Source organism: Macrosteles quadrilineatus, unplaced genomic scaffold, assembly GCF_028750875.1.
Source record: "Macrosteles quadrilineatus isolate MER2022 unplaced genomic scaffold, UCM_ALF_1.0 Scaffold_4__1_contigs__length_99947679, whole genome shotgun sequence".
NCBI classification, from domain to species: Eukaryota; Metazoa; Arthropoda; class Insecta; order Hemiptera; family Cicadellidae; genus Macrosteles; species Macrosteles quadrilineatus.
In genome coordinates, this window is record NW_026542597.1 from 12430364 (window position 1) to 12458272 (window position 27909).

At 34.6% G+C, this 27909-nt stretch overlaps 1 protein-coding gene across 2 annotated transcripts in view; it reads right to left on the reverse strand.

The window, feature by feature from the left end:
• The window catches only part of LOC128992165 (transcription factor E2F3-like), a 41175-nt gene that overhangs the window by 9235 nt on the left and 4031 nt on the right, over nucleotides 1–27909 (reverse strand). Inside the window, exons 2-9 of one of the 2 annotated variants that reach the window (XM_054415610.1) lie at nucleotides 16980–17049; nucleotides 16395–16531; nucleotides 15703–15811; nucleotides 14375–14585; nucleotides 13392–13492; nucleotides 12867–13042; nucleotides 11736–11939; nucleotides 10025–10217 (exon numbers count right to left, since the gene is read on the reverse strand). In XM_054415610.1, coding sequence (XP_054271585.1) covers nucleotides 10025–10217; nucleotides 11736–11939; nucleotides 12867–13042; nucleotides 13392–13492; nucleotides 14375–14585; nucleotides 15703–15811; nucleotides 16395–16531; nucleotides 16980–17049 — 1201 coding nt within the window. Of the gene's footprint in view, nucleotides 1–10024; nucleotides 10221–11735; nucleotides 11940–12866; nucleotides 13043–13391; nucleotides 13493–14374; nucleotides 14586–15702; nucleotides 15812–16394; nucleotides 16532–16979; nucleotides 17050–27909 lie in introns of both variants that reach the window. The other variant, XM_054415609.1, reaches the window with a different exon arrangement.

Sequence of the window (27909 nt, forward strand, 5' to 3'; positions counted from 1 at the left end):
CAATTCACATGTTTATTTTTTTTAAACAAAGACAAAATATTGAAGTATGGCACACTCTGCCGATTTATTAATTGATACATTGGTCATAAAAAATTATTTTACCAGTTAGTTTACAGTTATTTTACAAACCAACATTTTACTGGACTGACTTTACATGTTTAATTTAACATGGTATGGTAACAATAACATTGGTTAGAATACATTAACTTTAGTATAATACTTATTAAAACTTTTTCCATGATTCTGTAACAAAAAAAGTAACATCTTTGTATACTTTTAATTTAGATATATTTTTTAGTCTCTTAAGCTAAGTCTGCCATTTGCAATCTAAAAACCAACGTCATCAAGTTTAAAATTAAAAGTGGCCATAGAGAGATGGTAGAAGTGATGGTACACAACACGTGGTTATTAAGTTGACTTACTGGATCGAAAGTGAGATTTCAATTGAAAGATGCTTGAATTTTAAAAAAGTATCCCATTAAATGAGCAAAGCTAATAAGACTAAGGTTTGTCAGTGTTGGACTTCATGCTAATTACAAGTATACACATGTGTCAATTTTATCACTGAATCATGGACATATTTAGAAAGTATCTTTATAATTCTTAGCAACTAAAAGCTTAAGGCCAGTTCACACATGGCGACTAAATCGCCACGACTTAGTCTCCACTACTATTAGTCGCAGCTACTACTTCCCAGCAAAATATATAATCAGAGTTTCACAATTTGTAGCGGCTAGTAGTTAGACAAATTTGTTTGTGTGTTAATATTTGCGCTGTGAAAAATGTCTGTAGGAATAAAGCGAGAGACTTTGCACCGAGTCTTGGGTATTTCCATCAAGGCACTTGGTGAGGAATTAGTGGATAAAGTAAGAAATTAAAATAAAAACGTCCGTGGGTTCAGATAGATTAGGTGATTCTACCACATCAAAATTGGCAAGTGAAGACGCCCAATTGTAATATGACATTATGATGTTGACCATTGCAAAGTTTAAAGAGTTATTAGGGTAAATCACGTGAATCTTAAGGTTGGGTACTAGCGACTACTCGCCACAAAAGATAAACTTGTCAGACTTTCTGCACGAGTAAATTTTTACTGGCAGGCAAATGCTAGATGCCGATACTTTCTATTCTCCCATAGCGATTAGTAGCCGCTACTCTAGTCGCAGCGAGTTAAGTCGCCATGTGTTAACTAGCCTTCCTTACAGGGATATTCTGAAGATCAGCAATCGTCTGAGGATCCGATGATCGAGGATGATCTCTGATGGCACATCAGGACTCAGACTGTGATATGAACAGCTACACATTCACAGGCGGAGCCCCGACGGCAAACAGAGACAACAAAGCGACGTCCTGCGTTGCTTCAAACGTATCAGAGCAAGACAGCAATAGATATCAGAGATTATTTCTTTCTAATCTAAACCTTTGATTATAGGACCACCCAAAGTTGGTTGTTGCCTGTTTCAGAATAAAAAAATGGTTGAATAGAGTCACAAACAGAGTTTAAATTACTGATTTCTGTCACAGACACCTTTTTTACCAAGCCAAACTAAAGGGACGAATATATATAGTTGTATAATTTTACCCAATGCAAATTCAGTTGTTCTTTACTACAACCAAGGTTTTAACGCTGGTTGCGTTTTCATCATGCAGATACCTTTATCGAGAACATCAATTTTCATGTTAAGATGTGCGCATCTGTGAATATTTGTGTGTACAACCCTCTTGGCGACCTAATTATGTTGAAGATTGATATTCTCGATAATTACATCTGCATGATCATGACTCAACCAGCTTCAAAACCTTGTGGTAAAGAACGACTAGATCTAGGCTAGGACGAAAATAGAGGAGAATTAATTAAACTACCATACCATATTCTCTTACAAGTTCAGGGTGAATCCACAACACTGAGTAAATAAATGGACAGCTTGTTGTAAACTGTAGCAACGTTAATGTTACATCAACTAAGGGGAAATACCAAATTAGACTATAGTACACAATTAGAGTGAAACATTCAACTATGTCCTTGTTAAAATAAAACATTGGCCATATGGTCCATATAGATGAAATGAAATGAAATATGCTTTATTGTCTTTTGAATTTTAACAAATTATTGACAACGTCATGATACAGCTAAACAAACTTATAGCACAGTCAGTTAATAATTAATTAAATACTTATAGCTAACTAAAAAAAGGAGACATATAGGCCTACAATACTTGTTAACAAAACAAAAAACAAATTTCAACTGAAGAATCTTATTGTTAAAAAAATCTTCCAAACTATAAAATGGGTTATTGGTCAGCCAACAATAAAATTTATTCTTGAAATCCTTTATAGTATATAATTTAATTATGGATTCAAGAAAGTTATACACTTTAAGTGACAAAACTATGGAGTTTTACTTAAACGATGGAATTCTATTGAGGTATGGTTCTTATTTCTGGTATTATGATTATGAGTATTGTGTCTAAATTTTAAAAGATGTTGATTTTCCAAGATATAAACTATTAAGTCATAAATATACACGTTAATAATAGTAGGAATTTGAAGATTTTTAAAAAGTGGTTTGCTGTGGTCTCTCGAGCCTTTATTAGAGATAACTCTAACCGCTTTCTTTTGCCAAACAAGAATTTCCTCTACCCTAGCACAATTGCCCCAAAAAATCAGCCCATACCTGAAAATGGATTAAAAATATGAAAAATATGCTGTTTGGACATTATTTAGTGGAATGCATTTTTTCAGACGGCCTAGTAAAAATATTACACGAGGAAGTCTGGTACAGTATTTAAATAGTCTATATGTGAATCCCATGTTAGCTGACTATCTACGTATATTCCCAAGAACTTAGCTGAAAAAACTGTATTAACCTTATCACTGTTCTCAAACAACTCTCTTGAATTATTATTTAAGGAAAATATTAATTTTTGTGATTTTTCTTTGTTAAGCAAAAGTCCATTACCATGAAACCAATTTCGTGCATTATTTAATGTTTCATCAGCCAATTTTTCAAGTTCTTTATAGTTTTTACTTGTACATAAAAAAGTAGAATCGTCTGCGTACAGAATGGTTTTACAATCAACAGAAGAGGGTAGATCATTTATAGGCTGATAGTAGATGGGATGTCTACTTCAGCATCAAAGTCAATGCTTAAATATAATCAAACATAATGAAACTGACTGGCATTCAGGATAAAACAGTAAATATTTTATTGCAATAGTTCAAATTAAGAAGTAAACCTCATAGTTTGCCTACATATAGTTTTAAAGTGGTCCCAAACAAAAATGTAAAAATATTAAATCATTGAATGAGTAGAAACAAATATTTACCATCAACATTAAAAATTAATTACATTACAAATTTAAACAGTTACAACATATAGAGCTCGTGCAATTCCTGGTGAAGCCTGGGGGTAGGTGGTTAGAGTGGCTCTGAACCGGTTTTGTAGGGGCTTCAACCCTACCCCCAGGCTTCACCCGGAAACGCACAACCTCTAGCTTAACTGCACAACACAAGAAGTAAATAAAATTTTATTGCTATAGAGTCCTTTATTAAATAAAATGTTTAGAGCCTTAAAAAACGATTGTTTGTAGCCAAAAGATGGAGATCATAAATACACCGTTTAGCCAAAACAGATCTTTTTGTTGAACTGTATAATATAAGGTATTTAACTTTGTGCTTTGGTCTAAATACAACAGCTCAGATGCAAAACCAGATTTATTTTTAAAACGTTTTTATTAGCTTGATTTCTTGTGCGGTACAAATTTTGCAATCAATTTTAAACTAACTTCCCCATGAGCTAGAGACTTACTTGAAACATAGCTCACAAATGGATGACAATGCAATATTATATCATTTTATTTCCATATTTCCCTTGGGCTACGCCCCATAGGCTGCCAAATTTTCCATGTTTACATTTTGATAAAATGTAAATATATCAATTGAAGTCAGCTGTAAAAACTAACCTGGTATGCCCCACGGTTTTCGTTTGAAATCTTACAGGTATTTATTCTCTCCACATATTTATAAATTATTTTCTAGTGTTTATAAAACCGTGGCATTAAAAAAAATCATCATATATATTAAAACGTGACAGAGTTTTTTTATTTCACTATTCTAAATCAACCACTTGACGGATTTTTGTGATTTTTGTGTTGAAAGAAAGATAATTTTGAGAACTATGGAATGTCAAAGCCATAATTTTAGTTTAGGGTTTCAGGTTTTTAGAAAATAAGTTTTAATTTTCAAAAAGTCTAGCAGCCATTTGAAGTTAAGCCATTTGCTTAACTTAACAGCTGTAAACATTCAGACACAAATTCAGCTTTTGGATAGAAATGAAATGACATATTATGTAGGGTTGACTTATTTATACTATGTGTAATGTTATAATAATTTATACATTTATTTGTTTGGTAAGGGAATGACAGATTATTTACTTGGGGTTTTTATAGTGCAATATAATTTGATTGAACTAACAGCTGGATGGATATAAAAATATTCTATAGAACTATATGAGGTTATTTTATTTAGACGTTGATTATAGGAAATAAGTAAGATTAGTAGAGATAAGTAGACAATAGAGACTAAGACCTTTGCCGTATACAAATCGAGGCTCTGTCCGTGAGTCTTCAAACAAAAGAAAAGCCTATGCAAATTATTTTACGGGTTTTATTCGGAGATAAACAAATAGATGACATAGATTAAACACGATTTTATCATTGACCTAGGACACTGCAAGTTGACTTGCCATCCTTTTGTAAAATCTAAAATGTTGTTTGGCGTGTGTTCATGTGTATGGTTATGTTTGGGCGCGCTGGTAAAATATAACTATTATTTTAAGTAAATACCTTAAAGTTTTAATAAATGAATAAGGGAAATAATGATGTACATAGATTCAATGAGGGTGGTTAATTATCACGGATATTAGAATGGATAACGGTACGGATAATAAACATAGACAATTCATGTCACTAGCTTACTAGCGTGCTTACTTTTTTTTTAAATTCCTTCTACAGGTGATAAGTTCTTTTTTCAAATGAATTATTTGAACTAAACAGCTGTTTCAAATTATACACAGTTTTAACTGACTACTCGATTCCCGTACGTAGGACGGGTCAACAGCTTGTTTTTATTTATAATTATTTCAGACTTTAAAATAGAATAATTAATTGTTTGGTTCAATTTCACTAACTTTACTGAACTTACCGGTTTCAACCTCTGACCACTTATTGATTGAATGTAAAACGAGGTCTGTTCAAAAAGTATCCGACCTTGTTCAAGAAAAGCATAATTTATTGATCAATTTGTTTCAACAAGTGATCTCCTTCAAAATAGTCTCCTTGGTACTGCGCTAGGATGCGGTTGTTGAGTTAAAAGATACTAAAGTTGGATACTTTTTGAACAGACCTCGTATTCTATTTACATGAGTATTTAATACCTACATGAAACACTTAAGGTACATTTCCAAAAAATTCAAGGCCTATGTCCACAGCAGCACAAATCTCATTAGGGAATTTTGGAAGTGGAAAAATACTCAAGAATATCTCTTTTGAAGGTATTCAGTATAATCAATAATTGTTTTCTGTTTAACACTAATTGGTAAAAAATACTCTGCAAACAATACCGGCAACAATTGAAAACCTTGTTTTATATTATGTTAATTTCGTTAGCTGTTCCAATTAATTGCTATTGGGCATTTGGCATTTTTATGCTGTCTACTTTAGTTTGCAAAATTGCCAATATGTTTTCAACTACCTATGACGTTCAGTTGGGCTATTTTGACTAAGTGAAACTGTTATTACAAAATTAATAAACTCAAGATGTATGATTAATAACTTAACAACCACCAACCCCTCCACCTATTCCTGTATTAGCCATAGGACAGTGTATGCCTTAGAATTCAAAAATTAACCTGGGTAGTAGCTTTGACTATTAATACAGCAATGACTATTAATACTTCTGTATCCAATAGTCAATGGTAGTAGTTACAGATTAATGACAGTAGGGATGGACGGGATTGAATTTTTAGTTCGGGACGGGACGGGACGGGATTTTTATTTCCTTCCCGATTTTCGGGACGGGACGGGACGGGATTTTTTTCTGTGCATAAAAAGAAAGTCTTGAGTATTGCAGTTACCAAAAAAGGCATACGAAATCAATCTTTACCGTTTGTGGCACTGATCTATAAAACCAAAAAATGGGTAACAATTTTTCAGGTACCTATAGAAACTTGTGACTCGCGGTATGACTCACGGTCACGGCGCGATCGTCGGTATGACTCCGCGGTCACGTCGCGATAATTGGTATGACTCCGCGGTCACGGCGTGATTGTCGGTATGACTCCGCGGTCACGGGGTGATCGTCGGTATGACTCGCGGTCACGGCGCGATCGTCGGTATGACTCCGCGGTCACGGCGCGATCGTCGGTATGACTCCGCGGTCACGGCGTGATCGTCGGTATGACTCCGCGGTCACGGCGTGATCGTCGGTATGACTCCGCGGTCACGGCGCGATCGTCGGTATGACTCCGCGGTCACGGCGTGATCGACGGTATGACTCCGCTGTCACGGGGTGATCGTCGGTGTGACTCGCGGCCACGGCGCGATCGTCGGTATGACTCCGCGGTCACGGCGTGATCGTCGGTATGACTCCGCGGTCACGGCGTGATCGTCGGTATGACTCCGCGGTCACGGCGTGATCGTCGGTATGACTCCGCGGTCACGGCGCGATCGTCGGTATGACTCCGCTGTCACGGGGTGATCGTCGGTGTGACTCGCGGCCACGGCGCGATCGTCGGTATGTCTCCGCGGTCACGGCGCAACCGTCGAAACGACTTCGTCTCCTGCGTTCGCGGACCTATCGCTCGCAATAGCGGCGTCATCGGCACTCGCGAAGCGGCAAAATCGCCGGCGATCGGACCAAATCCCGTCCCGAAAAATTCCCGAATCAAATGTAATCCCGTCCCGATAATCGGGAATATTTTTTTCCCGAAAAATTCCCGAAATTTCGGGACCCGTCCATCCCTAAATGACAGGGATTAGAAATTGAATCCACGGCTTCACTGACGAAGCTACACAGATTCCAAATGGAAAGAACATGGCTTTTTGAACAATTATTTATTAAACTCACAATCCTCAAATGTCTAGTGATTTTCCACTAGTTTTCACTAATTTAAATATTTACCAACAAAATGTAACATGGAGTATTTTAGGTAAACATCAATAACTAAAAAACAAACTTAACATAACAACTAGGTGGGAATGTAAAAGAAAATGGAGTTACTAAAACTACGACATGAAAATTGAGTATGTCTTCATGGAAAATAGCAATACATAGGATTACAATATGAAGTAATACAATTTCAAGTTTGCTTACATTGTTAAGTACCCAATATTGTAACAATATTTCATAAATAATCAATTAGCGTGTCATAGTAGAACATGATGCAAAGCTTCAATATCTTACAACCTCAAATATTCCTCTGTATATGGAAATATTTGAATGTTTTTTTCAAAAGTAGTTTTTTCACTCAACATTTGTAATTTATACTATTAATTAGTAGGCATTTAATTTTTTATTTACTTTGGTATCTGAATATAAGAGCCTTACTATAAGAGATATTTAGTACTTTTCCTTCGTGCTAAATATTAAAAGGCGACTTCAATATTTAATATTGAAGCTTGTACATCTTAGAGCCGGTTTCCCAAACAATGTTTAACTTAATCATCAGTTTAACTCCCCTATTCACCTGGAGGGTTAACTTAAAACCTAGATTAAACCAAGAAGTTGTTTTGGAGAAAGTGAATCTGCGATTAAACCTAGAGTTTAAACAAAGATCAGGAAGTTAAACTATATTTGCGGAAATCTGCCCTTATACTAAGACAAAATTCTAATGACTGACTTAAACTCTAAAAGGCGAATAAAATGGAAGGATTTTTTCCTACTAGACATTTTGATACACCTTTAAGAGATTAGACGATTTTATAACTGTTATAAGGGATGAAGAGGGTTGGTAAAGATATTCCTACTAGCAATTTCTTTTGTACTTAAATTAAGTCTAAATTCACACAACACTCCAAAGCAAAGGTTTTGAGAATAAATAGATGATTTTGTACTTTAAACAAACACAATACAAGGAAATAACAAAAATTGTTACTAGCTGAATAACATAATATGCAAAATGCTAAATGAATACCTCGAGTATTCTTCTGTAAAGAAGTTAACGAGACCAACAATTAATGTTTCTTAACATAGGAATAAACTGCATGTAAACCAATAATAACAAACTTGTGTTAGGCTATATTTAAAAAAAATGTAAACATGCAGCCTATATATTTTATTTAACAGCTCTAAACAAATAATAACAGTAAAGGAAAGACTTAAAATCAATACTTTTGTACTTTATTATAAAAAAAAATAACTTAAAACTTAGTGAATACATTAATTTTGATTTTTGAAGTGCAAAGGCAGACTTGGTTTGGTAGTGAGTCATTACATGACTTGAGAATAACTTTTCTTCAAGTAATTTAGGTTTGTTAACAACCTAATGTTTAAAACAACTAAAATTAGGGTAATTAACGAACTAAATGAGATCCTCAACTAAAATTTTCTTTTCTGCCCAGTTTACCTAATTCCTAATTGTAGTAAATACTGTTAAGTAGCCTACAGTCTGCATCGACTAGTCTTAACATTTTTTCTACAATTCAGAGACCACACAAACAAAAAAAAACAATGAAATCTTATTACATAGTTCAGGTCTGGTTGAAGGCACATTGTTTTGTAGTTCATGTTGAAAAAAACTACAGTAAACTAACATAAAAATGTAACACATCAGTCGTTTTCACAGCTACAATTTGTTGTAGTAAAACTACTGACTAATTATCATAATAGTTTTCACAACTCTAATAATCAACTGTAACAATTACTTACTAAGTAATATTTGAAAGGAAAGCCAAATAGCTATATTGGATTTTTATGAAAAGAAAGTTTAGCTAGTTTATGCAGGAATAACAGTCCAGGGGCTAATAGGTACACAATAAAAGATCACAAAACTTAACTCTGCTTTTGTACTATCATAGGGTTTCTTTAGGAAGTAGATTGGAAAAAATATTTCATCAGAGGATATTGAAGTAAAATGATTTTTACCTAACCAAATTAACCCCAATCACAAAAAAAATCTAAAAAATACTATGCAAATTAAATGTACACATTATTTAGCGACAATGATTTTTAGCTTGGGAGGCCCATCATTTCACACGCAAAATAATACAAAGTTCTCATTGTTTACTTGGCCAACAACCGATGAGTACCCGATTACAACAAACGAGTTGATAAGTTACATCTTGTGTATTTAATTTCTGTTCCCTCCAGGTGTTAACATAGCCTCCCCAAAAATATTTGTTTTGTAAATAGAATTGTGTGGGACAAAGTTAAAAGTTTTTATACTGCATTTAATAGTAAAAGGTTACGGTCTCTTTCTGCAAACGATGACTTTCTGGTCTAAAAAGGGTACGGAAAGAAGCTGCTTACTATGTCGTGTTGGGGAAACACATTTTATTATTTACCAAAACCAGTATTAAAGCTTAAATGTTACATGTGTTATTCAGTTATGTTAAGCCGCATTTACGAAGCTGGTTGACAACCTGCCTCAGGTAATATGAAATACACTTAAGGTAAGTAACTGTGCCTGCTCCTTGTGTAGACGCAGCTATAGCCATTTCCGGGGTATTTTGGTTAGGCTTGCATGTTAGTCTACAGTATTGTGTATCTCTTAGCTTCTGAACTATCAATTTCTTCATTAAACTAGCTCAACTCTTAATATACTCACTACAAAGTAAGAAACAGTCAACTAAAACACAAAGCCACAACTGAAATCCACAATAACTTATCGATAAATGAATGATACTCGGCAAACAATGAAACAGCAAATGTCTACAAGCGGGTTACGTGAGACTACAGGAATATTAGATGAGGCACTAGATGGTCAAGCACTGCCTAGAGTCTAGTGGCATGCAAGTGCGAGATTTACCAGAACTGTGTTGGTCCTCCGTCTGCAGCTGGTAGGGTTGAAGGTCGTCTGCCTCGGATATGAGAGCGTTGCGCAGACGACGGGTCACCTCAGGTGCCAGAGGGGGTACCCCACTACCTGAGGACTCTAGAGGATAGGCCTCCGTCTTGATCATCAGCTGCAGGTCTGGGTTGAGGTGGTCTGGTAACAGCCCCTGCTGAAAAAGTTTATGATACGATAGTTCAGTGAAACAAGTTTTCAGGAAGATATAATAAAACCCCTTTTATCTGCACCCGATTAAACCAAAACTCCAGTTAACCAACAGCATCGTAAAAAATTTAAATAAATTGTAAGATAAGCTACGCAACGAGAACTAAGTCCGTTGTAGTTCAGGTAGTTCATCCGTATTTTAAGATGAGAGAAAATAAAATACCATACATGATTACTGTTATGGATTTCTATGAATAAATATAGCCTTACAAATTTCTTAAATTCATCAACCGAAAAAATATTTTTCTAAAACTGTTTTGTCCCCTCTATTTTGGTCAATAAGGTGGAGTGAAAATAGAAAACTGAACTGTACAGATTTAGCTGTGAGCTTTGGTTTACCTAATGGATGCCAAAGCAACATTAATTACAGTTAACAATGCAGCTATAATTTTAGCTTTGACTAAAAAGAGTGGTATACATCCTGTATATCAAATTCCTTTTACTCCCTATAGTTTGACATTTTTATAGTTCGACATTAAGTCCACAAAGTGTCGAACTATCGAGGTTTTACTGTACTATCCAAATTAAATGTAGGCTACACATTATTTAGCGACAACTAAGATTTTTAGCTTGGGAGGCTCTAATGTTATGTTGTAGCCAGTTTCAGACTGAAAATGTGATTTAAGTGAGTCAACAACATTGTTTATTTATGTCAATTACAGTAGAACCCCCCATATGCAACCATCATGATGCCAGCTGGATATTCAGGCCAGGCAATTCAAATAAATAAAGTAAGATTGTAAACAAACAAATAAACCGATAATGCTAGAGTCGGGGAGACTAGTGCATGCAACTATGTGTCTGTAAGCTGTAGGGAATTGGCTTGATAAACCGAGGCCATGAGGTTATACTGTACTGATATCTAAAGAAAATAGAATTTCGGCAATAGAACACTGTGTGAGTAGCTCATTTAACAAGTTCCCTACCGACCGTCACACTCCTCTGTAATTGAGGGATGAGTATCGTTGGTAGCTAATGTGTTAACAAGTTCCCTACCGACCGTCACACTCCTATGTAATTGAGGGATGAGTATCGTTGGTAGCTAATGTATTAAAAAGTTCCCTACAGACCGTCACACTCCTATGTAATTGAGGGATGAGTATCGTTGGTAGCTAATGTGTTAACAAGTTCCCTACCGACTGTCACACTCCTATGTAATTGAGGGATGAGTATCGTTGGTAGCTAATGTATTAAAAAGTTCCCTACCGACTGTCACACTCCTATGTAATTGAGGGATGAGTATCGTTGGTAGCTAATGTGTTAACAAGTTCCCTACCGACTGTCACACTCCTATGTAATTGAGGGATGAGTATCGTTGGTAGCTAATGTGTTAACAAGTTCCCTACAGACCGTCACACTCCTATGTAATTGAGGGATGAGTATGGTTGGTAGCTAATGTGTTAAGATGAACAATTTGCTACAGCTGATCAATACGGAAGAGATGTATATTTTAGTAACTGACCACGTCCATATCGCTGGAGGAGGTGGAAGGTTTGGGCGGACTGGACGTAGAAGTAGACGGCTCGGAGTGTAGCCTATCCTCCTTGACTATCACCTCGTCCAGTGTGGCCCAGTGTTGATTGTGTACCCTTTGTTGTGAAGATCTCTCGTCAGGACACAAGAAAACCTCAATCTCTCCTTGGTCAGTCTTCAGATGCATGTTGAACTGCAACAAACCGCAATCATTACTAAAATAATTATAAATATTGATTAAGTTTTGTCTTAAAAACCGTACAATGTTGTCAGTTAGTTCAATAATAACAGCTAGGTGTTTTCAAACTGGGTCTTCAGGAACCACACTTTTCTTAAGATCAAAACAACTCTTGATTACAGCAATAAGCAAGCACTTTAAACTCTACGGTTTATATTAGAAACAGAAAGTGATACAAATGCTGACCAACTAAGAATCTAGCCTATTCTGGTTGTCAATTAGGAGTTTGCTTATCCCTGATATGTTCAGGTAAGGTCAACGAACCAGTTTAGGCCAGGAATAATATCTCTGACCTGAGCAACTATATTTGCGATTCAAGCCAAGCCTATCTTTTATTTTTACAATGACAGAAAGTGTCTGCAGAGATGCATGTTTGAAAATTTACGATTTTGAGAGGACTGCGGAAGGCGTTGATGTATACGAAGTTGCAACTAACAAAGAACACACCCTTCCTATAAACTTCCTCCCAAGCTTATCACCGTTTGTTTGAGACGGAATTCTCTCACCAAGCTGTCTATGGTACAGACAGGTGCATGCCTCATTTTTCTCATTTATCTCACTGGCCCCGGATTCAAACCATGAACTTAATTGTTGTCTCCTGGCAAGAGAGACATCTTGCTCTGCTCAGACCGAGTAACACTGGTCTAATAAAGCGTAAAGGCAGTAGTCAAAACTTGACTCCTTGAATTCACGTTTATTATTGATGTAAATGAATCTGCTTGGAACCATAGTACCTTCTCGTGCATTTAAACAAAACTAAGTCTACAAAGTTACAACTTAAACAAAACAATCTTAATTGTACCAATATAGGCAAACAAAACTCATCAATCTTGATGATTTAAAGATAATCTTGATTTAATTATATTTTGGACTATTTATTACCTCAAGCTGTTTGTTCTCTTTGTCGTATTTTCCTTCAGGTGACTCTACATACAGTTTAGACTCAGGAGGTGCCTTGATGACCAGCGACGTCTGTTTGTGAGACAAAAAGCTGCGGAGATCCTGGTAAGTTATGTAGCCGTACCGTTTGTCCTCATTCATTATTTGGAGATCGTGAGCTGGAATTCACAAGGTTACTAAGGTTAAATTTGCCAATCAACAAAAGTATGAATAAAAAAAAAACCAAGAACATATTCATTTGAATAAACGTTAGGTTTACATGTTTGTACCAAATTATAAATATGAACGGAAGGTGTTTTTGGCCTCTGGGGCATTAAAACGAAAAGTAAATCAGACCCAGGTCTAGGTCTTACCAAATTATTTCCTACATGGAAAATTCATTTTAAGAGTGTTCATTTAACAACACTGATTAGCGGTACCCAAATACTAACTGCATAAATAACTTTACCCTTGGAACTAAAATTTGACAGATATCAAGTTCCTGCAAATTAGACATTAAACACTAACCTGCATTCCTGATAAGTCCATCTAAAATATTTTCCTGTCGAGCCAGATCATCTATCTCCGCTTGTAGAATGTTCTGCGAGTCCATAGGAATCTGGCCTCCCCTGGAAATTACACAATATAATAAAATCACATGAGCATTCATACAAGAATACATAAAAATATCTAACACAACCCATTGTTTCAATTGATAAAATATAAGAAACTTTAATTATTTCATTAAGCTAAAATATGCATGAATTGAAAATATGCATGAATTGCAAAAATCAAGTGAAAGTTGTTAATTCAAACTGCATCAATCAAATATTTCTTTAGGCCTAGTTCAAAAAATGATCATGGTGCCTACCCTATATAAGCAGTGTATTTATCATGGATCCTACATAATTTTGGATAGTCACAATTCTTTGGAGCATTAATACATCATAAACAGGGATGAACAAGACTGGACAGCAAAAATCTGTCATCAAAACAAGCTGTGTGCTGTTAAAATAGAACCAAAAAGTACAACAATAAACTCACTCGCCACCCCTAAGTTTCATTTTGCTACTGGCCAGACTACTTGTAATGCCTTTTTTTGTACAGTACTTTGTGCTATTTTGAAGATTTCTTTCAGTGAACCTCAACACTATATTTTGAGTGATTTTGTTATTTTTAAGTTACAACCACAATTATATAGACATTATTTACAATCATAAAAATCAAGCGATAATATCCCCATCAAATCAAAAAATAACCTACAAATCAGACTGTTGTTGAAAAAGTATAAATATAAGAAAAATGGCCTGAACATTTACAGAGTACATTTCTTTTGATTAAAAAAAGTTAGATATTCAAAATTGTGGACACCTGCCCTTAAGTACTAACCTTAACCAATTTAAGTTTGTGGATGGTTCAAATCATGAACAACACAATAATATGCCACATTTACATTTCTTTCCTAAACACCAATACTCCCAAAAGTTTTTTCATAGTCTGGATGAACTTACTTCCACTGTATATTGTTTTTTGACTTTTTCTCAAGAATGCCGATGCCTTCGAGCACATTGGTGATGTCGTAGATCCGCCTCTTCTGCACTTCCAGACACTCAGAGGCCACGTTGAGATCGACTACTCCTTTGGGTGAGTTCTGCAGCAGTCCGACAAACTTCTTGGTCAACAGTCCCAGAGACGTGTCGTACCTCGTCATTGGAGGCTTGTCTGACAGACAAATAGGAAAGATCGGTCAAAAACTGTTCCAATATTGGTTGTCATGTCTGCCTAATTGTTTAAAACACCGAAACTAATTCGAACTGATTGGAGCCGGACCCTGTTCAGATCACCAAACTGCTCTGATTAGCCAGAAATGCATTAAAATTGGATGTATGTTTATTATTGTAAATGGATGTACATTGCTTCCGTCATCACGGTTATATCCACGTTCATCCTTTGCGTTTGTGGTAACACCAAGAGTCATTTTTCATACTACACAACCACCTCAGGAAGAGAACCAACAGAAACCATTATGGATGGACATCCTTTGGTGATTATTCAAACTAGCTGTTACCCACGGGCTTCACCCCTATTTGACTTTATAAGTATTAATACAACTATTACTTGGTTAAGTTAAGCTGAAATAAACAAAACAAAATACAGTAATACAAACAAATAATCACACCTGATTAAGGTAAAAAATTGAAAGAATAACAAACAAACAAGCTGGGGTATTTTTAACATTAGGTATATGGAAAGTTCCCTTTAGAAAGGAATTACAACCTTAAAGGACTATTTATGAAATAATGGATAGTTTTGCGCAAGGTTTCTCGTCATGATGAAAATTTTAAGTAGCCTATATGGTTTACAGAGATATGACTTTTAGTTTTCTCAAACATTCATGGGTGCTTTGGGATTTATACATTGATCTCCCGGTTTCATACAAACTAACATACAAATCAAGTAGTTTTCCTCAATCATCAAAACTCCTGGATTTTACAGTGGGCTTAATTCACTGGTTAGTATTTAAGGACAGGTAGCTTTGTTTTAAATTTAAATATGGTCATAAAATATTAAAATGTAACCTTTTCCCCCTAGGTGTTTCGGGTAAACTATAGTCAGTAGGGGGTAGGCATTGACTGATGCACTAACCCGACCAGTACGGGTTGTTGTAACATAATAAAAAAATGTAATCCTGTTAAGATTTTTTAGAGCATTACATTAATTATTAAACCAGATGGTTAATTTTTAAGATTACAATAATTTTCACAAAGTTAAAGCTGAAAAGATTAACAGTAAAAAAGACTAATCCCATCCATACTAAAAGTTAAGCAAAAAACCTCACTTTTATTAGCTGGGCTAGCGCTCGTAGCTCGAGCTTTTTTGGTTGACTTTGGTGTTTTGAATCCTTCATCTCCTGAAGGGGCATCCAGGTTAAGTCTTCGCTTCACTGCCTGCAAAAAGTCATTAGTACTTTAGCAATTGTTAGATTTGAGAATCTAGCTCATAGAAATATTCTATTAAATATCTGAAACTATTGGAAAGTGAATATAAAAAAACCTGACGCAGCCAAAATATATCACAAATTGTTTAAGGGAATAGAATATTAAAGCCAAATAAAATGAATACAAATTTGTTTACAAAGTCATTCTAAATTACAGACATATTCTAAATAAATGAAATATCATCATGGGATTAGGTGTTGCGAGACACAGATAGGTTAAGTGAAAGCAGCTGGTAGGTTGTTAAACGTGGTTATGCATACTGGTCACCAGGAACCAGAAAAAAAACCTTTCACAGCCTGCACATCGAAGCACCAGGATTGGACCAAATTCTAGAGCGAGCTTGGAGCTTGTCTAGTGGTAGACTTCAGTCCCAGGTTCAAATCCTGCCATATCACCAATGGATTTTATCCAAGTGATAATAATGCTGCAACCCCTAAGTGTAGCCTGAAGTAATATGAAAAACGATTTCGGGCTAGTGTCTAGCGTCCTAGGACATAAAAAAGTGACATACAGATTTGTTGCTAATTTTTACCTGTGAGCGGGGGGGCTGGGCGGGGGGTCCGGTCATGATCTGGTTCTGAGGAGTCTGGCCATACTCATGATCCAACAGATGGTACGGAGATGGACTCGTCATCACGGACTCCACCAGCTCAGACGAGTCCACGTACTCTGTGGCAAAACAATGTGTCCCCAATTACAAAATGGTACAAAATCTATTTTGAAATCAGTAGCCTATATTTTATATTTAGGATCCTGTTAGGCTACGGACACACAAGCGAGTGTGTAACACACAGCTACTGAGGATTGTAGCGAGAGTGTATTTTCAGGCGAAGATGGGTGATCGATGAGTGTTGAGTGAAATGAGACCTTTGTTACTGACAAAGATCCAGATTAGAACCATTAAAATATTATACTTTTCTCTAGATCAAACTGGCACTTTTCTGATTAACTATGCACTGTAGCTTGTCTAACTAAAAGCAAATTGAAAACTCAATAAACGAAAACACTCAGAAAATATGATGATTTAATATGATTAAATATGATGATTTAATTTATATTACTCTTTCTATTGTATTTGTGTTTAAAAGCATGCTCTTAAAGAATGTGTGTAACTAACCAAGCTTAACTGTAACTTCTGACACCGGTTCGTCATCTTCCAGTTGGAGAGCCCGCTGCACACGAGACATCTACAACAGCACATTTATTCATGAATTATTTCACTTAACAGTTACTACCTATGTTATACAATAATATGACATAACACATAGAGCTAGATATCCAACAAAGGGAAATAAGCATCAGGGAGTATCACAATATGAACTACGGTTGTGACTAACTATATAAACAAATTAATAACAACAAGTAAGAATTAGCAGAAAGAACGGTGTAAATACGAAATAAAGGTTTCAAGCTACTAAATATAATCAAATTTAAAAATAAATGTACAACACAAGTCAGTAGTGAGACTAATTGGCCTACTAAGGAAGTGTTAGAAATGACTACGGAAGATATAGGAAGTTATTGTTAATCATAAAGCCTAATAGGCTAATCTTGAACCCAAAGACGTGAATGGACACACAAAAGTTCATATAAGCAGCAAGTTTACTTCCAGACCGGGGACCGGCTAGCTGACATAATTGTAAATAGGCTACATTGAAAAAATTCAAAATGGGAATATTTGAACTTGAAGCATATTCCTTGTGGTGCGGTTAGGGATGTTCTGTTGAAGATTCAATAATCATCGATACAGTATTGATACAGCGATATTATTGCAAAAAATTATTGATACCAATGATACCGATATCAGCAATATTTTACTAATCCATAGTAGGATTCACTCTTACTAAATAACCAAAATTTTACGATTTGTAATAATGTTTACAAAGTAACCAATTTGTAATCTATTATTTTTCATGACTTGGAGTAAAATCTAGTTGTATGATTTGACAAATCAGTTTGTTGGGCTAATATCGAGTAATATAATGCAACTTAAAAAAGCCTCTTATAAAGAGTAAAATAAATAGGCCTACAAAATAAAAATATGTTGGCAACGTCATGCATATGGTATAAGCTATACATAGGCCTACTAAAATTTAGAATAAAAAGGCACAAAAAATGTATTGATACCTATAGGTTTCTTTTTGTCATTTCTCATTTGATAAGCTATGTAGGAATAGGCCTATGCATGAGTATGTTACACGGTTAATAACATTTTTACCATTAGTTCAATGTTCATAGACATTTCCATACACGTGTGTCATGTTCATGGAAATAAAGCATTCATTTTATGACACGATGAAAGTTCCTTTTTCCTCCCACTTTTTTAGGTTAGCACAACATACACCATATGCCATGTCATATACATAACCTATACCATCCTATCCTACAACACAACCCTAGTTTAACCTTTTCTTGAGATTAGATTACATGATGATATTTTGGGGATATGAGTAGCTAGTAATGTGGACCAGGCCTAGGAAAATACCCAAATTGTGGGAATTTATCAAAAATATAAGAATTCTATCAATGTTTGCATAGTTCAATAGATTTGCCATGTCAAAATGGGTAAAAAATTATGGTAATTTCTTTGTTAGAGGGTATAGTTTGTCATATATAGTGAACATAAAATCCAAAAACCTAGAGAAAAATACCCACGTGCGGAAAAGAGGTTTATAATTTTTCATGCTTTGGTGTCAAACAGATTTTCTTGTGGACAAATAATAAAAAATAATGACGTTTATTTATTATACTCTCCTGAATTCAAAATGCTATTTTTTTGTTAACTTAATCACATGTGGAACATTTTTGTAGAAAGTAAATCTAATTTATTGAATTATATAATGATCGTGGATAGTTAAGTCAAATACAAGCAAAAAAGCTTGGCAACACTTAGCCTAGTAAGCCTAATTCAGTTTTTTTTCTAACGCCTATAGACTGTGTTAACAAAATTACTGACAAAATATTAAATAAAACCTTTATCATAGGCCTATTGAAGATTCAGTTTGATACACCGTGGCCTTTGGTTTCAAATATAGGTGAATCAATAATACCACTGAACATGTTTATGGATATGAAACAATCTATATAAAATCCATGTTTGTTTGTCCTTTATCCGTTACCAAACCGGCCATCCGATTGTGATGAAACTTTGGGAAGTTGTTCTATACACTCCCGAAAAGGTTTTTTCCTATTACCATTATTGAACTACCAAGAAGCTCTGCGCCAGTGGTTCTGGAATATCCCATGTTTACCTTAAATGCATTTGTATTTAAAAAGAATCGATGCATTTTGACAGCTGCTTCAAATAATAAATTATTAAGTTGGGTTCTATGATGTCCAATAGCATTAAAAAGTTACAAGGTTTAACAACAGAGTGCAGCACTTTATTTTTTGGTTCTCCCCATTGCAAAACACTTGGGTACAGCAGCTAGACCGAACAAAACCTCTAACTTCATAAAAAAACATAGCAACCTATTCTAAACCATTATATTTAGTTCTATCTGTTACCACTAGCCAATCTAAAGTAAAATACATTAGACTCCCTCTCTTATCCGGACACCTTTTAACCGGACATCGGTTTAACCGGACTACATTCGGCGGAAATGGCATCTCTTTAACCGGACAATTTTCATCGGCACATTGGTTTAACCGGACTAGATCGGCAGGTAGTGAGCAGTAATGAAACGGCTGTTCTCGTGGAAAAGATTTGAGACCAGTGATCACGTGTCTAAATACAATGCTCTCTTAAATTTAAGTCGAATATCACAGTAAAGAGGCCGTTTTAACAAGTTTTTATGGACATCCGTTTAACCGGAAAACCCGTTATTCGGACTCGGACTGGCCTCGGTCCCGAGGTGTCTGGATAAGAGGGAGTCTACTGTAGTGATAGTTTGGGTTTGTTAACAAAAATTAATAAAAAGTGAAATTAAAGCAAACCTGCTACTTGTCCGATTCCCAACAGATTTTGATCAAGAAAGAGATAAAATAATGACAACTAATCGGATGTTACCTACGTTTAAATGTTTGCTCCTGTCAAAACAAAAATTCCTATATATTTATCTTTGTAATATCTGGACAAAATGTTTTTATATTTGAGAACATTATGTCACAAACATTTTTATTTTACTTAATCCTACTCTAAGATAGCCTATTTAGGCTAATAATGTTCAATTAAGTAATGAGAAAAACTAAACTGAAGGCTACTATTGGCGAGTGTTGTTTAAGCGTAGAAAAATTGAAAGGAGATAAAACGGGAATAGTATTTTGTGGAAAAAATTATAATTTTGTTCCGGTGAGCAGTTTGAAGCTCTCGGTAGAAAGGCAGTTAATTTTTCAAATGAAGAAGTTCTCCCTTAAGCAGGAAACCCACTGGTCCGACACTCTCCGACACGTCACCTTCCGTCAAGGCTCCGACACCTTCCGACAAAATTACTTTGCATTATTTTAAATGGACTGTAACCCACTAGTCAGACACGACACCTTCCGATCCGACACGTCACGACAACATTGCTCTCTGGGGCATTCTTGTCGGATGTCGGATCCGTCATTTCTCCACTCTGCGTGCACCAGGACTAGATTTACTGTCTAGCTTTGTGTGTGATCACAATATGTGGAACGGATATGGAACATGTGATCACAAGAGTGTGATGTTTTTGTACAATTATTGGTTACGAAGAAAATTAAAAGAATTTTTATTTTAAAATTCCCATGTTATTCTTATAGAGAATATTATAAAATATTGTAAGTTTGTTTTCCGATGGATATATTTTTGATCACACTTAGTAAATTTCTTTATTTTATACTAAGTTATTAATACTTTACTAAAAACTACACTTTTTTACCCTCCCTGTAGAAGCAATCCTAGGTACTCATAAAACCTTAAGTTAATTAAATACACTTTTTTAGAAAATCAATTCAGGTAAATAGAAATTTGCTTAGTCGGCAGGTTTGCTGCGACGGGGGTATTATTGTTTACGTTTTGTACTGTACTTTCTGCTAATTTCCCTGTAGTACAGTGTTACCGGAATTATCAAGGTGGGTCTAGGAAGGTCCTTGACCATTGCTGTAATCTCTCATACTAACAGAGATCGTCATAAATGTTATGGACTCTTTTCATTACTTGCTCCCAAAATACTGCTTGTGAACAGTATGTGATCACATATGCCATTGCAACTGGCATTTAGAGTGGTGGTGTATTTCTCGTCGGAGGCCTACTGTCGGAGCCCGTCGGACCAATGGGTTAATGCGTTTAAATTGCGGAAGGCGTCGGAAGGTGTTGGAGACTTGATGGAAGGTGTCGTGTCGGAGAGCGTCGGACTAGTGGGTTTCCTGCTTTAGTTTGATTCCAGTAGTCCCATATGTCTAATTAGCTTCAAGGTAATTAGGTTGGAAGAATAGATTAATCCTTGATAACTGTTACTATACAGAAAAATTGTGTAAAAGGACATGTTGGTTCGTAGCTTCAGTCAATTCATAACTCAAAAGTATGTCGGGCAAAGCAGACGGGTATCAGCTAGTATTTTATATTTTGAGAATAACAGCAAGGGAAATGCCGAAACAAGAATACTGATACACCTATAACATTGGAACATCCTTAGACGTTGTAAAGTTGACACATCTAAGAAGTTCGGGGCATTAGAAAGTTTCTGTGAGAAGGAAAGATCCAGAACTGGTTTCTGTGCCGGTAAAGATTTATCTAGTGTGGAAACAATATGTTGGACATATTATAAAACCACATCCACAACACATAAAAGACATGTTAAAAACCAATTTTTACAAAGATAAAACACTATTTTCTTTTATCAAAGTAGCCTATTGTCAACAGTTTTTCAACGGTACCAACCGAAATTTTTACAACAACACCTCGACAAGAGATCAACAAAGATTATTGTAGGCTTTACTTGAGGTAAACGTTTTTTACTACTCATAAACCGCACACCTTTTTATACTGTAGGAACAAACAAAAATGTGTTGGACTTTTATTACCCCAATGGGGGAGGGGGAAAGTTCTTTTAGCGAATTTCCCATATAGGGAATAAGCTATTACCGTAGTACTCATGGTAAGACCTGGACCCGGGACCGATTTACTTTTTCGTTTTGAGGTCCATAGAGGCCAAAAACACCATCTGTTCAAATTCATATATATATATCCTATATAGCCTATTTATATCCTATATATTTATATATATATATGTGTCCGTTAGCGCGATAACTCGAGCAAAACTCATCCGATTTTGATGAAATTTGGTACAAACATGTAAACCTACGTTTATTCGAACGAGTTCGCGAACCAGCATGATCGGACTATGGGAACAGGTATTTATGGGGGGTTTTATGGAGTAAAAATTGGGTTTTCCCATTTTTAACCATAAAAACTTAAAATTTTACATTTTCCAAACCATTTTGTAGAGCTTAAAAAAACAAATAATTGAGTATATTGAAGCGTTATTATGCGCCTAATGGTTACGGAGAAAATACCAAAAAACTTTAAATTTAAAATTCCCATGTTATTCTTATGGAGAATAAGTAAACTGTTGTAGTTTGCTTGTTTATGAACATATTTTAATCAAATTTGGAAAATGCATTCATTTCATTTCAAACTATTAACATTTAAAAAAAAAAACCCACACACATTTTTACCCTCTCTGTTGCAGCAAACCTAAGTACTCGTTAAATTAATGTTATTTAAATAGGGAATAAATGTGTTATTTTTAAAGAGACATTTTTGTGTAAATCCATAGTCTGCAGGTTTGCTGCGGCAGGGGTATTTTTTACGTTTTATAAGGTTTTACTAGATCCAGTACAAATTTTGGGACAACACCAATATCATACATAGGTAGGCCAAATGTGAAATAACAATCCATAAAAGATAGTTAACAAATTTTCTTAAAGAATGCTCTATGATATGTCGGATGAGTTTGGTTTAAAAACAACAAGTTAATTATTGTTCTACTAATTTTTAATGCTGTAGGCCTAACTAGGTTTTACATAGAGAATTTTTAGAATTTTTTTTAATTTAGGCCTAACTTACCGTACTCTATAGGCCTATATTATTAAAAACATGTTTTGTAGGTTTTTTAGCGAATTTCCCTATAGGGAAGTAGCTATTACCGTAGGTGGCACGGTAAGACCTAGACCCGGGACCGATTTACTTTTTCATTTTGATGTCCCCAGAGACCAAAAACACCATTCGTTCAAATTGTTATATATGTATATATATATTAAATATTTAAGTAAATAGGTACAACTGAGCACCCTGAATATTATATTTTATAAAAAGAAGTGACAGGACGCTCTTTTAAATCTAGATTCAAAGAACACATTCAAGCTCTTAAGAGTAACAACAGAACATCCATGAAATCAAACTTTGCTGAACACCTTTTATCGACCAACCACAATTACACAAATTTAAAAAACAACATGAAAATTCTAAAAGTTTTAAACAAAGGAAATCTAATGGATTCAACTGAAGAATATTTCATATACGAAGAAAATCTAAAAAATCCAAATCATATTTTAAATAGCCAAATTCCTTCAAGAAACCCAATCTTTGACCAAATTTTAAAATTAAATAATCAGTAACAAAAAAGTTTTTCTAAATCCTGTCTAGTTCTATAAACCATCTGTATACATAAATCATATTTATTTACAAACAAACTATATAAACAATGGTTAAGTGTTTAATGTATTTTGAAGTTTGAAAATGGACTAATGTCCGAAACATGTCACTTCTTTTTATAAAATATAATATTCAGGGTGCTCAGTTGTACTTATTTACTTAAATATTTAATATATCAGCAGCCCTATTAAGTGAACACCTAAATTAAAACATAAAAGTATATATATATAGATTTATATATATATATATATACACGTCCGTGAACGCGATAACTTGAGTAATTTTTGTCCGATTTTGATGAAATTTGGTTTAAAGGTGTAAAGCGGGATAAACTTGAATGAGTTCGCGAACCAGCATGATCGGACAATGGAAACGGGGCTTTACGGGGGGTTTTATGAGGTAAAAATTGGTTTTTTTCACTTTTAACCCTCAAAACACAAAATTTCCCAATTTCTTATTAGACCTTTTTAAAGTGCTTAAAAAAAACAAATAATTTAGTATACAAAAGTATTTTTGTTTGGTTATTAGTAACGGAGAAAATTAAAAAAATTGTAAATTTAAAATTCCCATGTTATTCTTATGGAGAATATTGTCAAATGTTGTAGTTTGCTTGTTTATGGATATATTTTGATTAGACTTGGCAAATTTATTTATTTTGTACTAAGCTATCAATATTTTACTCAAAAACACACTTTATTAGTTTCCTTGTAGCAGCAAACCTAGGTACCCGTTAAACCTAATGTTATTAAAATATATTTAACTGAAAATCAATTCAGACAAAGGAAATTCGCTTAGTCGGCAGGTTTGCTGCGGCGGGGGTATTATTTTAAATCCATTCTATAGTCCTTGCCACCTTAAGTTGAGGCAGGCCAAGGCCGCACGGCGTATATCTAGTGCGGCCTTTGGCTGCCTCAACTTAGGGTAGCGAGGACTATACAAATTATACAATTGAACAAGCTAAACAAAATAAACAAAAAACCATCTCTATATCTTAGAAACTGAGCTGTGTAATTTCTAAGGTAAAAATACAACTTTCGGAAAATGACAAAAACTCAAACAACGTAATTTATTACTACTTATTTGAAGATTTTCAACTAAAATAGCACTCCCCCTCATTAAATGACATTTTGTTATAACTCCGGTGTAACGGGTGCTTAAGAGAGGGATACAGTAAAGCAAATTGTATTTCAAACGTTAGCCTATATTTCATCTACACAAAACAACAAATGAAAAGACCTGTTTAATGCTCTACATGTTAACTAACATAGAAGAAATGCAGAAAAGAAAATAAGATAACATAAAAGAAATAATAACATAAAAGTTGTACAGATTGGTTTGCTCCTCCAAAAGCAGGAAATAACAAGGTTTCAAAGATCACAACAGGTTTTTTTTTTTTTTATTTTGAGCAGCTTATTTGTTTGCAATGTTTTAATGGTTTTAGGGTAATGTTTTAATTAGGATAAATGAAACAGGTAGTCTTAAACGTTTAAGTCTGATATAGCCTACCTACATTATCCCTATCAGTAAGTTAGTCGTTAATCTCAATGTTGTAGGCTAGAAAGATTAGCCTAGTGATCGATTTTAGAATTTTAGAATCCTAAAAATTAACAGATAGGTAAAGGAAATGACGAAAGAACAGCAAGTTAGGCTACCAAAGTTTTATACTAACTTACTTCCAAAAATTAAAATAGGCTAGCCAATAGCTTAGGCTAAATTAAAAATACCCCCGCCGCAGCAAACCTGCAGAATAAGGGAATTTCCATTTACCCAGCTGGATTTCTACTAAAATATTCCCTAAAAATTTGTCAGATTTATTTCCTTTTTAAATAACATTAATTTTAGGTTTGCTGCTACGGGAAGATATTAAGGTGTGTGTTTTTTTTATTTTTATTGAAATATTGATAGCTTAGTATGAAATATAATAAACAAAATTGCCCAATTTGACTAAAATATATCCATAAACAAGCAAACTACAACAGTTTATCCTCCATAAGAATAACAAGGGAATTTTAAATTTGGAATTTTCTTAATTATCTCCGTAACTGATGGGCCTACAAAAACGCTTTAATATACAAAATTATTTCTTTTTTAAAGCTCTACAAAATGGTTTGGAGAGAAATTATGAAATGTTGTGTTCTTAAGGGTCAAAAATGGGAAAAATAAATTTTTACCCCATAAAACCTCCCATAAACCCCCATTCCCATAGTCCGGTTATTTTGGTTCGCGAACTCGTTCGAATTATAGCGTAGGTTTACGCGTTTGTACCAAACTTAATCGAAATCGGACCATTTTTGCTCGAGTTATCGCGTTAACGGACATACACACACATTATATGAATTTAAACGGGTGGTGTTTTTGGCCTCTGGGGACCTCAAAACGAAAAAGTAAATCGGTCCCGGGTATAGGTCTCACCATGAGACCTACTAATAATAGCTTATTAGTAGGGTAATATAGCCTATATGTAGGGTAATATAGCCTATATGTAAGGTAATATAGCCTATATGTAGGGTAATATAGCCTACATGTAGGGTAATATAGCCTATATGTAGGGTAATATAACCAATATGTAGGTTAATATAGCCAATATGTAGGGTAATATAGCCAATATGTAGGGTAATATAGCCAATATGTAGGGTAATATAGCCTATATGTAGGGTAATATAGCCTATATGTAGGGTAATACGTTATTCCCTAGTATAATGAGAAATTCGCTAAAAATCATGAAGGATGGTTTAGAGAAATAACTGAAAAATAAAAAACTTTTTGGAACCTGTAGATTGTAGAGAATGCATCTCGATTATATAAACCATCAACTACATTTCTTACTGACCTGGAGGAAGAAAACCCTAAGCTTTCCTCGTTTCCAAACATAAATAATGATTACTTTTATTTGATAACAACATGATAGATTAGTCTCATCTTGCATAAAGGGAGGTAAATAGAGAAGGATCACATGGTCATATTTCACCCTATCAAATAAACTTTTAGATTGTATCCGCTCAGTATGGTAGCCTAATATTTAAATTTTATCGCGGGAAAAATATATTCGTTTTCTTTAAAAATAAAAAGGAGCTGATGTTAACCATCAGCTTATAGTTAAGTGTTTAAGTACTGTAGTTGCAACCTGATTGGGCTGAATTACCTGCCTCTGTATTACGAGAGAAATTGTAGCAAAAAGTTATTAATTTTTGGAAGTCAAGTTTTATGGAATTCACTCTGTAATCCTAGGGCCTACAGCAATAATTCTAACCATGTTCTATGGGTACGGTAAAAATTTAAAAAATAACAAAACAATATTTGAAAACTTCAAAACCCCATTTAACACTCTGTTACCATGACCCGATCTTGCTGGTTCACAAACTCCATTCTAGTTTATCCACCTCTTCACATCCATGCAAAATTTCATAATTGGAATGGATGGGTCGAATAAGCTAGCTTCATTATTTTTTTCTCAGTTTTTACAGTTGCACTCGCAAAAAAATTTTAATTTATTTACTAATATTTTAACTAACCTTTTTAACATAGAGCCAGCACGGGCTCTATCAAAACATGGATTCACCAGATAAAATTTTTTAATTAACAAGGCTTAAACTTGGTCATCCAGTATTTTCTTAGGTTTCCAGTTATTTTTGGAATTACTTACCGGTAACTCAATATATTATTCTTGGTTTGTTGGCTACTCATCACTAAAATAAATTAATCACAATTTACTAAAAAATGTGGTTGTATATTTCGAGTTTTCATCAAAACCCATCTTCAGCCTCTGGTAACAACATATCAAGTCTTCATATCGAGACATTAAGTATTCTGTCGCACGAAAAAAACATACCGGAATGAATTAACTCATATAGGATTCTTCTTAATTAGGCCTTAGTTAGTTGGTAGTTGTAGGTAGGCCTACCATAATATTTTAAAGGCATAGGATAACTACATAGCCTATTAATGCAATTTTATGCAGGACTGGTCCATGTTATATGTATTTTAAAACTTAGATACCTAACTTAGCCTAGCCTATTTGTTTGTGTTTCTCCACCTTTTTACCTCCTTAGGACACTGGTTCTAGCCTAGAATTATTGTTTTACACATTACTTCAGAGGTTCCTAAACTTAAAGGGTTGCTGCATTATCACATAGATAAAATCCATTGATGATTGGCGGGATTCAAACTTAAAAACCGACATAAAAACTTAGATAACAAGAAATTAAAAATAAATACCTCTGCCTTAAAAAATAAGGTTGCCAAAGACACAGAAAAATAGTACACATAAAATATCGAAGGATCATACAGCTATAAGACTGATTAATTTTGATGTTTGCCGTATAGATGATTTCTCATTATGGTCAATGAACCTCTTAATGTTTCATGAATGATAATTTTCAAAAAGGATCTGTCCAAATCATATTGTTTCCAAAAGTTCACAAAAAATTTT